Source organism: Dinoponera quadriceps, unplaced genomic scaffold (assembly GCF_001313825.1).
Source record: "Dinoponera quadriceps isolate SergipeBrazil2010 unplaced genomic scaffold, ASM131382v1 scaffold777, whole genome shotgun sequence".
In the NCBI taxonomy this organism is placed as follows: domain Eukaryota; kingdom Metazoa; phylum Arthropoda; class Insecta; order Hymenoptera; family Formicidae; genus Dinoponera; species Dinoponera quadriceps.
Window position 1 is genome coordinate 3,147,077 of NW_014555488.1, and position 12,617 is coordinate 3,159,693.

General features: G+C 36.0%; 1 protein-coding gene across 9 annotated transcripts; it reads right to left on the minus strand.

The window, feature by feature from the left end:
• Positions 1-430: 430 nt before the first annotated feature.
• LOC106744441 (DNA-binding protein RFX2) lies at positions 431-12,055 on the minus strand. Of its 9 annotated transcripts, none has more exons than XM_014619224.1 (18): positions 9,459-9,944; positions 9,179-9,257; positions 8,397-8,710; positions 7,721-7,913; positions 7,368-7,412; positions 6,830-6,935; positions 6,643-6,742; positions 5,589-5,744; positions 4,842-4,973; positions 4,241-4,422; positions 3,684-4,154; positions 3,415-3,536; positions 3,241-3,338; positions 2,420-2,575; positions 2,061-2,263; positions 1,573-1,726; positions 1,298-1,349; positions 431-616 (listed from the first exon to the last, which is right to left on the minus strand). In XM_014619224.1, exons 2-18 carry the CDS (start codon positions 9,243-9,245, stop codon positions 579-581), a joined length of 2,589 nt encoding a protein of 862 aa, XP_014474710.1. In that variant the 5' UTR covers positions 9,246-9,257; positions 9,459-9,944; the 3' UTR covers positions 431-578. The 9 variants fall into 9 exon arrangements, with proteins under 9 accessions (XP_014474710.1, XP_014474711.1, XP_014474714.1 ...); XM_014619225.1 differs by lacking the exon at positions 9,459-9,944 and adding an exon at positions 9,387-9,454; XM_014619228.1 differs by lacking the exons at positions 9,179-9,257; positions 9,459-9,944 and adding an exon at positions 11,860-12,055.
• Positions 12,056-12,617: the final 562 nt, after the last annotated feature.

Below are 12,617 nucleotides of genomic sequence, written 5' to 3' on the forward strand. Positions count from 1 at the left end.
TCCAAAGATGTTTCGACTAGATCTGATACACTAACGTACTAAACATCGTGCCAGCGATACCTTTAATTTGCGCCAATACTTATTAAAATTGATTCACACACATCAGCGATCATATCATCATTGATTCACACATACCAGAGAGATCAACAATTTTTTTTTTCTTCACGATAGTGAAAAAAGATATTGTTGCCATAGTAATAAATTGACATGTTTGTTTAAACATGTCAGGCACCGTACTGTACTTTTCGCTTCAGTGTTGCTATGGTGCGGAAGAAATTATCATTGATGTGTATGAAACAACTTTTACGAGACAAGGCTTCGCGGAGTATATATAATTCTATATCTTATATCACACAGACTTACTTAAAATTGTATACATCGTGTGCAAAAATCCTCTCTCTCTCTCTCTCTCCCCCCCCCCCCNTATTTCTTGTAAGTTGTAGTATAATTTGACGTTATACAAAATAATAATTTACGAGACTAGTGTGTTCTCCTCAATAATAGGCCTGCATTCGTGCTAGTATCTCGTTCTCACGTGCTACTGCTTTACTCATGAACTAAAGGGCGTAGGCACGCAGTTAGCTTAGCTTCATACGTTTAGTTTCGTTAGACACATCTGAAATGAAATTTTGTAAACTTCAATTGAACGATATCACATTTATGTTATTCGAGTATGAAATTTTTACTAGGAAATCGTGCGATCTGAAGTTAATTTTTAAAGATTAAAGCTCCTGGTTCCCTCGAGTATGCAAATTTTTACTAAGAAATCGTGCAATCTGAAGTTTATTTTTATAGATTAAAACTCCTGGTTCCCTCGCTGCGGTCGTCTTTGTTTAGTGAAGTCGGAAGCGAGAAAATATATATCAAGGATTCTTACGGTATACGTTCAAATAAAAAGATATACTCACAAAATAACATTTACGATCGATTCAGCACATTTGTAAGATACTTCGAACGCTTTCCTTTTGTTAAAAGAATCAATATAAATAGTCGCAAAATTAACTTGACGTGGAACTTGAACTTTATGACTGATTATTGAGAAAAAAGAAAATGTTTAGAGTATCTTGCAAGTGTGCTGAATCCATCATAAATTTCATATTTTGTAAGTATATCATTTTATTTGAACCGTATATCGTAAGAATATATTCGTACACGTTTTCTCGCTTCTGACATCATTAAACAAAGACAACTGTAGCAAGATATCAGTTTTAACAAACGAAAAAATATTTAAATAAAAAAAATTATTTGCTATGCAAGCGATTAACCAAATGTAAATTGTGCGATATGATAAGTTTACCTCCATTAGACGTTGCTCCGAAGCTACTTACTACAGAGCAATTTTGACTTTTCTGAAATAAAAAAAAAAAAAATATTTATATATATATATATATATACATACACAAGTATTTTTCCGTAAAATTCTTTTCAAAAACTTGACCTAATTTCTCTTTCTTAATTAGATTATATATATATACAAATATTTCTCCGTAAGATTCTATAGTGTGTGTGTGTGTGTGTGTAATCGATATCTCTAAAAAAATTAAAAAGAAATATTTATCAAAATATACTAACGTCTCCCATTACAGCTATTGGCGTAGTTCCAGTTGCAATTGCTACTTGGTGCTCTATCAAATAAAACATGTACTCATCATAAAGTAATCTGATGAGATGGAAAGACCCGAAACTCGCCGCGCTCCTTAAAGTGAGATCCCGGATAACCATTGAACTGTAGAATTTTAATTAAAGCCAATTTTAATTAAAGCCAAAATAAAAATATTTAATTACAGGCCTATGAGATTAGCACCCCAAAATGCGATTTTTTACCAAATGCGGCATTCGTTTGTTCACGATTTTGATAAATTTTTCCACATTTATTCGTAAAAAATTACTTTTATTTATCTCGTTAATAAATTATAACCAAATAAAAAAAATTGAACAAATTTTTATACCAGCATTCTTATAATGAATGTTTTTCTTTGAATTTTATAAAAATTCGTATTTTAGAGTGCTAACTTCAGAAGCCTTTCAATTAACGATAAGACAAAAAGTACAAAACGTACCTATAAAATGACCACTTAAGCAGAAATTGACGTGCAGCTTTAGCGAACGTTGGCTTCTCCTCAAATGGCTTCAATACTTGTGTTACGACCCCTTTTAACCAAATTGCCCAATCCTCCAAAGAATTTTGTTGCTGTAACGTTACTTTGAAGTCCGCCTCCAAACGTTGTACCATTCCATAATCACATTGGCATACCCAGGATGCCTGAGAATGTAGTTAGATACGTATAGTATATATTTTTCTATGTATATAAATTTAATTAATCTGATGTATTTAATTAATCTAAGATAGAAAACTTTAGATCGTTAATGTGAAGTCGAGAGGAGGGTTTTTGAGAAATACTTGAGGATATCAACTTACTTGTTCTTGTACGTTATGAAAATCAACGCGATTCAGATCAGCTAACATTTGATTTATTTGACTAGAATTTTGGAGCACGGCTCGAGCGGCTTGCGCTAGATGATTTAATGATGTGTAGCGCCTTAAAGTTTGAGCAAAAGCTGACACTGCGGTTAACTGCAATAAATAATGATATGTAATCATGATAATGATACATCTGTGTATTATATGATTTATCAACAAAGAGTTTGGCATTATTCAAATAAATTTATATTTAATTGATATTTAAATCAATTTTTATTTGCTTTATTTTTTATTCACATTATTCATTATTTGCGTGTTTGGAATTATTTATTACATGCGTTATTCGTCATTTATTATTTGTATTATTATTATTTGCGCGTGCCCATGTATATACGTGCATGTAAACTCGTTTTATTATTTTTACTTAATATGTTATATAATCATTACGTTATTATCTTAGCAATATATATTAAAGCAATTTTTAATAAAAAATATTCTTATTTGTTATATCTGTAAAATAGAGAAAAAATAAAAAAAATGGTGAATAACAAGTAACTCTAATAACGAATAATACAAATAACAAATAACGAATAATGCGAATCATATATAAATTATTTGTATATTCATTTAAATGAATTATTTTAATGAATATCATTATTTGATGACTAATGAATTAAAAAATGTTATTTATATATTTATTATTTCAAATAACATTTGCCAAAATTTGTTTATCAACATATCGTTATATTAAATGTTGAAAATACAGAAAGTTTCAATAAAAAAAAATGTATTATTTAAATGTGTATTTTGAATAATACCTTAATTTGTGTCATCTCCTCAGGGCAGTCAGCCATTGCTGACTGTAACCAAGATTCTAATCCTTTCGCAAAGTTTCGGATGGACTGCGTCAACGAACCTTGCAAGACAAAGAATCGTTTAACATACAACAAATCTTAATAAGGATAATGATGATAAATTTTTCGATAACATACTAGGTATCGGCCGCAATACGTTAGGCATTAATACTTCGACTAGATTTTGATAGAACGTATAGTCCACCTTTTTGATAAAGTCTTGCACTCCTGCACACTTACACATCTGATATAGTTTGGTTCTGAAAGGTACACAAATTGTTGTTCGTTACGTATCATTCGCTACGCACATCTGAACTTCACAAATAAATAAATAATTCTAAGATAATTATCACATGTGATTTGTATAGAATATAATCTCTTGTAGATGAATAATCGTCACGTCTTACTTTGATAAATACTTTTCCTCCTCGCACTCATCGCCGTTATTATTGTCCTGGCTGCGCCAGAATTCTCGCCAGAGGCTCTCCACAGTGGCGAACTCGAAATTCAGCACTGCATCTAAAAATGCTTCGCAGTGTTCTCTGTATATGCTGCGGAACGTATCGATGTCCTCCAGCGTGCAATCTTCAGGTAAGGACGAATCGTGACCAATAAAGATTTCCGGAAAATCGGGTATGGCACCGCTAGCTTCACCGAGATATTGATGATACTGCGGTGGAGAGGAGTTAGAGGAGATATTCGTGTTCGCGTGTGCGTTATTCTCGTAGGACGACTCTTGCTTCTGATTGACGAATTTAAATCGTTTGGTTTGAGAATTGGCGCTCTGCGGCTGTCTCGATGTACCATCCTCGTTTAACATGACTAGAGGCGAGCTTGGTTTGACACGAATCCCGTAATAATGATACTTCGAATTTCCTCTGCAAGCAAAATAACGAGATGCAACGAAAGATATTACAATTGGATTATCGCAAAGTATCTTCTAAACTGTCGTAAAGTTTCTTACCTAGTTCCTAAACGTCTTGTTCTTAAACCCAAAAATACAGAGCGTATTAATTTCCCGAAACTGGCCGCATTTACAGGATCTAATTTGTTTTCGGAGCAATGACGTAGATAGTGATTGTAAAGAGTCGATCTCGGAAGGGACACGCCATCGGCAGTTTCGTAATTTTCCAACAACCAATGTACCTATGTAGGAGAATGTACGGGAGATTAATATTCATATTTTATAAAATATACATTTTTGCATGATGTACGCAAAAGAAAAATCGATCCGAATATTTTACTGAGCATTTGGATAAAAATGTGTCTATACCATTGAAAGAAGAATAAAGTTACGCTCCTAAATTTATAACAAACGAACAAGATTAGTGGCGATATGTTTTCTCTCGGATCTATCAATTGCGTAACAATGTCGTGTATCTCGCTAGAGGTTCCACAAAAGGAGAGAAAGTAACACTAACTGAATTTTCAGAAATTAAAACTATGCACAACAATATGTACTAGAGCGGTATCTTCAAAGCAATGATTAATAGTAGACATGCCAGAAAATAAAAACAATGCTGATTAGTACGCCAGAAAAGCTAAAGAATCGATCTTTGGCTTACGGTGGCTTGGGAGACTCTAGTGGCATGCGTCATGTTTGCAGCCGCGGCTGCTGCTTCTTCCACGGTGACAGCAGCACCTCCTGAATTACCGCTGATCAAGTACGTCCCTCCACCCCCGCTAACCACAGTCTCCTATCAAACAACCCAATACACCGATACCTCGTTAACCCCCCGAATTGAAAGAGGAACAATATTACCTTTCCTCGAGTAACTAACATTCGTCATTTTACACGCGACGAGTCACAACAGTAAAACGGTTATCTCACAAGATCTACAGCAAATACAGAACATTCATTTACATACATATAGCATCAAGTCGAAATTCACTCTATATTCATACTCTAAATCATCTTCCTCCGAAACTACGTAAAAGAAAAAACTCCTCTATATTTTTCACTTGTTTCTTCTCACGAGGAAACATCTCGTCGACTTCTACCATGAGAGATTTACTGACATCTCGTTATATATAACATATGAACTTGCAAACTTCTCTTCTGACTGGAATGTACAGACCAGATTGTAAAACACCGTTTATCTCTGTTAAAACATCGTATAGATGAGTCGGGCGCGCGAATTTGTTCGATGCCCCATACAATCATGCAGAGCACAGATCCCCATGCCTGCTGAGATAAGGCATAAATACATGTCGTATCGCGTTAATCATTCAAATAACCGAGACTAGTTTACTCAGCTTCTAAAAGGTGAAAGCAGCTTGAAGAGGAAACCGTCAGAGACATGCAATCTTACCGCTGTTTCCGTTTGCGGGCTGGCACGTGCGGCCGCCGCCGACATGAGGGCATGAGTAGTCGGATCACCGTCCACCACACTTTGTTGGATCAAGTATGTGCCGTTGCCCTGTGATAATAATTGCCCGGTAGTTGAGTTCGAGCCCTGCCCTGTAACCTGGAATAATAATAGCTAGTTAATAATAATAATAGTAGTTTATCCTGCACGGACGATACACAGAGCTGCCACCCATTCACCGGCATAAAAAAAAAAGTGAAATAGTAACTGATTCTTAGCAGAATAGATGATATAAAGCTCTTTGTAACCTCTAAGGCTTCAAAACAGTGACCAAAAGTGACATTTTTTTGTCAAATTCTGAGAGTAACTAGGGCCGTTTGAACAAAAGTAATATTTAATCTTATTTTTCCAAGTTTATCCTTGGGTAATTTAACATATAGCGAGTTCTTTTCATAGTACGATTTGAAAGTTCATAACAAGACATGAAGGACATGAACAATACAAATACGCTTTCGGAGCAATCGGCAGCAGATGAGAAGGTAAACACACATATATATAGAGAATGCCTATATTTTACAAATTTAACTCAGGAAAAAGTGACTATAGTGACCCATTTTGGACGATAGTGAGTGTTTTAGTGACTTGCCAAGAAAAAATGACAAAAGGTAATTTAAGTGACTGAATGACAGCACTGATGATACTTAAGTGACTATTGTTTTTATAAGAGAAGTAGGAAAACAGACAAACAAACGCACGGAAAAGGCAAAGTATAAGCAAGAATGCTGTTGCAAAATCTAATCTGGTATTTATGACGCAATGGGGGAAAAAAATTATAATAATTGTTAGTTGAAATTAGAAAATTCTTAAAGCTCCTGGTCCTTAATCTTAAGAGCCTTAAAAAGTCAAAAACATCAGCATAATAAAAATATTGATTGCGAATAAAGATGTTTCATGCACAATGCCAAACGCTTCTGATTGACTGTATTATTTTAATTAATTTGTGTGTATCTAACGAACCTTTTGATAATGATAATTTTCCATCAAGTTTGATAATTACCTGCGCATACGTTACTGGCGTCGTCGCTGGAGTATAGTACTGACTCGAAGCCGGAGTATACATCGCTCCTGCCTCGCCGACAGCATAAACAGGATATGTCCTGCGGAGTATTAAGCGTTGTGTGATTATCACGAAACGTCTTACGGATGACGTGGACGGGATGAACGTGCGACATTTTGATACTTACATCTGGCCATTCGCCGGTATATACGTAGAACCGTCCCCTTCGACATACTGGACATAGGTTGGGTGAGAGACTGACTCGGACCCCACCGCCTCCGCGTCACCGGACACTAGAACAAAGAAGATGTGGTTAAGTATATTTGAATATATGTATATATATATATATATATATATATATATATATATATATATATNACGTAAAGCTCATGTAAGTACGATAAATTTTACCGACCACTGCGAATGTAATCTTTGAGATGTTCTCACGCATTAAAAATCGATAGAAGTGTCTTCAGTGCTGCATTTGAATACAGTGTATTAGAGCAGATTTTTGTAAATGACTAAAAATATTGCAAATTAGCGTCAGAATTATGTTTACTCTTATAGCAATATATGAGTGCAATATATGAATGAAATTGAATGATACCAAAATGTATTGATAAAAAAGTGCAGCTTCTTTCAGCGATCTTTTAATTCTACCCAAATGATAACGTATGGATTATAAAGAGTATATAAAGCATGCCGTGTTTATATTCTGCCCTCACCTACAGCCGTTGTGAGGGATGCGTAGGATGGTGAATCACTGGTGCCTAGTGTAGTCAATGTAGAAGAACAGAGGTGCATGTTTTTCAGCAGCATGGAAAGGGCCAAATCTCTACTCAAACACTATAATTTTTCCAACTGATCCTCACACTCATCGCAAATCATAGATTTATTTACAGATGGGTTTTATATTCAACATTAATCTTTATGTGCGAATGCACAAATCAGACGTCTACAATTTAGCGTGCGATTGTTCTCAATTTTGTGATCACAATTGTGCACATTGCGATAAGATAAAACAAGGACCAATTTCTAATGCTTAATATTAAACATTGTATGTACATTTAGCCATTACCTGTGACTGTTATGTAGTGTGGGGAACCACTAACAATAGTACCAGCCGATGTAGAAGCAGCGTCAGAATCCACTAATGTGTGTTGGCCTGAGTGTGTGGTATTGACAACTACCTGTGCTGTAACATGTGCTGATGTACCTGTCGAGCCGTTGGAAGAATCTGCAGCTGTTTCAAGCGGATCCTGAACCAATAACTAAATTATTATTTATAGTATGCATGTTCTCGTGGCCCACGAATAAAATGTTCATAATATATATTAAATAATACGCCTCTTATATGTATATTATTAATAGTTAAATGTGCAATATGAATAATCAACTTCGATTTTCCTGTAACATTTGTGTGTGTTAATGTTATCAGTTGCTAGGAGCAGATGGCTTGCACGCGTTATCAGATTTGATGTATAACACCTATAGAGGTATACTGCAAACAAGATGCTTCAGTAGCTATGTACATTCTACTAGCTCTATATATATTAAATAATTTTATAATTATTTATTTTTTGTTGTATCATAATGCATTTTTTAATAGTAATGACAGAAAGCGACAGATCTATCTTACAAACTACTGGGATTAATATTCTCACAATTCTCAAAAGCAGTAAATTTAATTTATGAATTAAAACAGAGGCATAATACAGGAAAAGGTGTTTTTAAATAAATATAATATTACAAACCTGAATAGGTTGTAGATTATTTGGACTGGAAGGATCAGGACTCGTCACGACGGTAATAAGCTGCTGGCCTCTGGCTGACTGAGTTTGTGCTCCACTGCCACCGCCACTGGAACTGGAAGTAGTCACGACAACCACGCTTGGCTTAGATTCCACCCCTACCGGTGCGGAGCTACCCCCACTGTTATTAGCTCCGGTGGATGCTGCGAGGGCATACTGGGCTCCAGTCGTAGTCATGGCAATCACTCCTTCACCTCTCTCTGCACCCACTGAGTCACCACCACCGCTACTACCTCCCCGCTTCTGGAGAGACGAGTCTATAACAGAGATATGCACACACACCATCTCACTAAATATCAATAACATCTACCACCAGTTCCAGCGGTGGGATCTTTAAGAACAATATGCCCCTCTGCAACCCCATTTTAATATCATCAGAAGAAAGATATTTCCTGGCAATGATGAAATGAGGCAATATCAAAAGATTAAATAGATAAAAAAAATTGATTTAAGACATTCATATATATATATATATATATTCCTTTCCTTATATATATATATATGTAAATAATATATATATATATATGAGATTAATATATATTATCTCCAGTATTACATATATTGTGAAAAAAATAGTGCCCTTAAAGATAACCTGTTCTTATATATATTATAAAAGACTGCACAAGGCATACTAATTCTCAAAATTATTTGTGTTAAACCAGTGAATAGAATTGAAAAATACCATTATATGCAATTATCAGGTATTTTCAATCAATTTTACTCACCATCCAACTTTCTCACAGCTATAAACTCGCCGATAAACCGACTCGTCGAAGAGCGAAAAAGAACCATCGCGCTAGAACTCTTCGAAAAGAAATTTATTTTCCTACAGACGAAAAACGTTTAGCCTATCTTGGACATTTCCACAAACGAGTTATTTAGAAATCATACGTGGGAGAACAAAATGTATATATATTGAAATTCGGTACAAACAACGACAAAATTCCCACCCACGTTCCGTGCGCCATCCTAACCTATATCAGGAGCGAGGCCGCAATAACGTACTTTCTCGCAGGTGTAGCGTATTCAATAATCCGCAGATCAAAGGGAAGCCCCGGCGAAGTCGCGATACGAATGATACACGTCACTGCCATTATTACGCGCGTGTGTCATGGTATATTGGCAGCGTGTACCTGTTGGGGTAGCAGGTACCAAACACAATGTATCAAGGGGAAGAAATCAGCTAGGAGGGTAAGAGGGGTGAGACGGTAAGCACCCCCAAACGCGCGCTGCACACGCGTGACCGAACTCGCTTTAAGCTAGGATTCACTTTAAGAGGGTTGAACATATCAATGAAAGTAGTTCGGATCGCGAAAGCAATTAGAGAGCATTATCCTGAGCATAGCACCCCGATTCTTTTTTTCTGGATAAAGAGGGAGGGGGAGGCCTAATAAACGATATACGTTTCCGCATAAGCAGGTTTTGCAGAAGAAAGATGGCCTGTCCGTACGATTCTCCATCGGTTATGCTATAATCTCTACAAATTTTACAGTAAGACGTACACGTAAAAAATATATAATTTACTACCTTCTGGATCTATAATATCATATAAGACATGTACGAGTCTGTTATATTTTGATGAGAAAACCATAACAGCGTAAGTTGATATTACTGAGCAGAAGGATTGTGTAACAAGATCTCTGATGCTCTATCCTCTCCTTTTTGTTTTGATATCTTAGTTGATTAATGTAGAACCTTGAAGGGGTAGATAGAGAAAAAGAGAAAGACACATACTAATGTTACATCAACATATTCTTGACGTTAATACAGCTGAAAGTTAGATTCCTAATGCTTGTAAATAAAATTTAACCAGAGACGTTTTACTGCTGCAAAAATATGAGATATCATATGTATATGATATATTTTATATATTTTCAAACAAAGATCTTGAAAATAATTAAATTTTCTTTTTAATATAATTACTAGTAATTTAATATAAATTATTGTAATTTTATTTAAATGTTATATTTTATTTAAATACAATTAAATATAATTTTTCTATCTTTTTTATCTGTCATATATTGATATATTTCTTTAGATATATCCAGTATTATATTTAAAGAGATATCTCTTCATATTTGCTGCAAATGTGACTGGCAGGCTGATATGATAGTCCGTGTGTTTGTTACCTATACATAATACCATAAACCTGCACCTGGCCTCTGTTATGCATGACTGATGGGGAGAAACTGTTCTTTACTGTGTCCTATCTACACAATGCATAAATGTCTCCTGCTGGATTGGTATATTTAACATATAATTTAGCCATAAAAAATGTTATACATAAGTCAATTCTTCAAAATCATTTTTCCATACATTAATATCTCTTTCTTTTTTTGTTCCAATAATCTATGGAAATAATGCACCTGGAGCCAGATAAAGTCGCAGGGTGAGAACCTATGCAGATGTTGAAAAGTAAAACGGCAGAGATAAGAAATAGATAGCACGAAATCAAATAACAAATATATCAATGAAAAAAATTATATCAAAGTATGAATCATCAAATAATTAAATATAAGTCTGATATAATTTATAATAAATATATGTAATTAATTATTTATAGCTAGACTTTGTGTATTCTCTATACATTCAAACACGAATTATTTTTTAAACAACTTGAAATGGGAGCTGCTGCAAAAATTAATATGTTCACATTAGCTCACAGGGATATTAGTTACAGGGCTTACAGCTGGAAAATTGCATTCATATAACAGACAAATCCATTTTAATTGAAAATCCCTATAGCTTCTCCATATTAGAAGATGCCCCATAGGAAGCTCAGAATAATAGAATCACCAATGCGTTACAAATGAGAGGGTTCTATAAAGCAAAAGACCTACAAAGGTTCTTACCCTGTTAGACTGTTCTATTATAATGTCCAGGCTTAATCAGTATTCATTACATAGGTGAATTGCAATCAAAGAACTACAATAATTTGTTGCAAAATTACATAGCTCACAAAATGGAGCTTCGAGAAGATATTACCGCCTTGACAGACAGAATCCATATGACTGAAATAAATCGAATCAAATTTTTCAAAATGTTATATATATATAACAAATTACTTTTTTTTATCAAGAATAGTATCTGTGTACAAATTACTTAAGTTACAAACAGATCTGCTTTTATAAAATAATCTGCGTTATCCTGACAGCTGTTTTTCCGACGTTCGTCTGCTTTAAAAATTAGAAACTCCCAATAGAGACAGTCTTCAAGTTCTAGGAATTTGCATCAGCGTATATCCTGCTTTAGAGTGAGCTCTGCAATTGCCTGCGGATGTAACTGCGCAAACTGCATCAAGAGGGATATCCGGAGAAGTCTCCGTCTTCCTGACTGACGACAGGAACGAGCGGCCGAACGCAATGTTCACCCTGCTCTTGGCTGCTCCGGATTTTCTCTCACTCACCTGTCTTCATGAATAGCGTTTGCTCGAACGCAACGGCGCCGGGGCGCACTTGCGCGGCTGAACGACGTGTCCCCCCGTCGTTGTCGTTATCGTCGTCGTCGTCGTCGTCAAGCGGTCCCGCTGTCTCTTTCTCTCTCTCTCTCTCTATTTCCCGTTGGTCTGGAAGGCGGATAGCGATGGCCTTCAGCCCTGTCACCCAGGAAACCGCGGTCGACTCGCAGGGTTTGCCGGCACACTGACACCGGCACAGAGCGCGAAAAGTGGAACGACGACACACTCCGACGAACCTCTATACTTTGTTGTGGTGGACGGCTGGTCGGAGTGTTGCTTGTAGTCTGCTGCTACGGTCGCCTTGGCTACGGCATCACTGATCGCGTTGTGGCCAGGGCTGAACACGGCTCGCGCGGCGCCACGGTTCTTCGCTTATTTCTGCCGCTGCTGCTTCGTTCGAGACAAAAGCCACTTATTTCGTCGTATCTCTTCAGTGCTCGAGTTTCTCTTCTGCACTATTACAAGTAGCTCAGTTAAATGCAAAATTCTTTTCATCGCGATGACATCTGAATTACGCGATAATATGTACATTTCGGTCAATGCTTTTGTTAAAGTACACATAGTGCACTTACGCTATTGTTTATGCCGCAGCGTTTCCACGGATCATTGCAAAACCTGTTCCGAACGCTCGAGTTTCTCTTCCGTACTGTCATAAACTGTCCAATTAAATGCAAAAATCTGTTTGTCACGATGATGTCTGAATTACG

Bases quoted from the DNA above. Each gene is read 5' to 3' on its own strand.
- LOC106744441 (XM_014619224.1), bottom strand. From the start codon at position 9,245: ATGGTTCTTTTTCGCTCTTCGACGAGTCGGTTTATCGGCGAGTTTATA. The intron at 6,936-7,367 runs GTGAGGGCAGAA...TCTTTGTTCTAG, and splicing joins ATCCCTCACAACGGCTGTAG to TGTCCGGTGACGCGGAGGCG. The intron at 2,576-3,240 runs GTATTATTCAAA...TATTTATTGCAG, and splicing joins AGGAGATGACACAAATTAAG to TTAACCGCAGTGTCAGCTTT.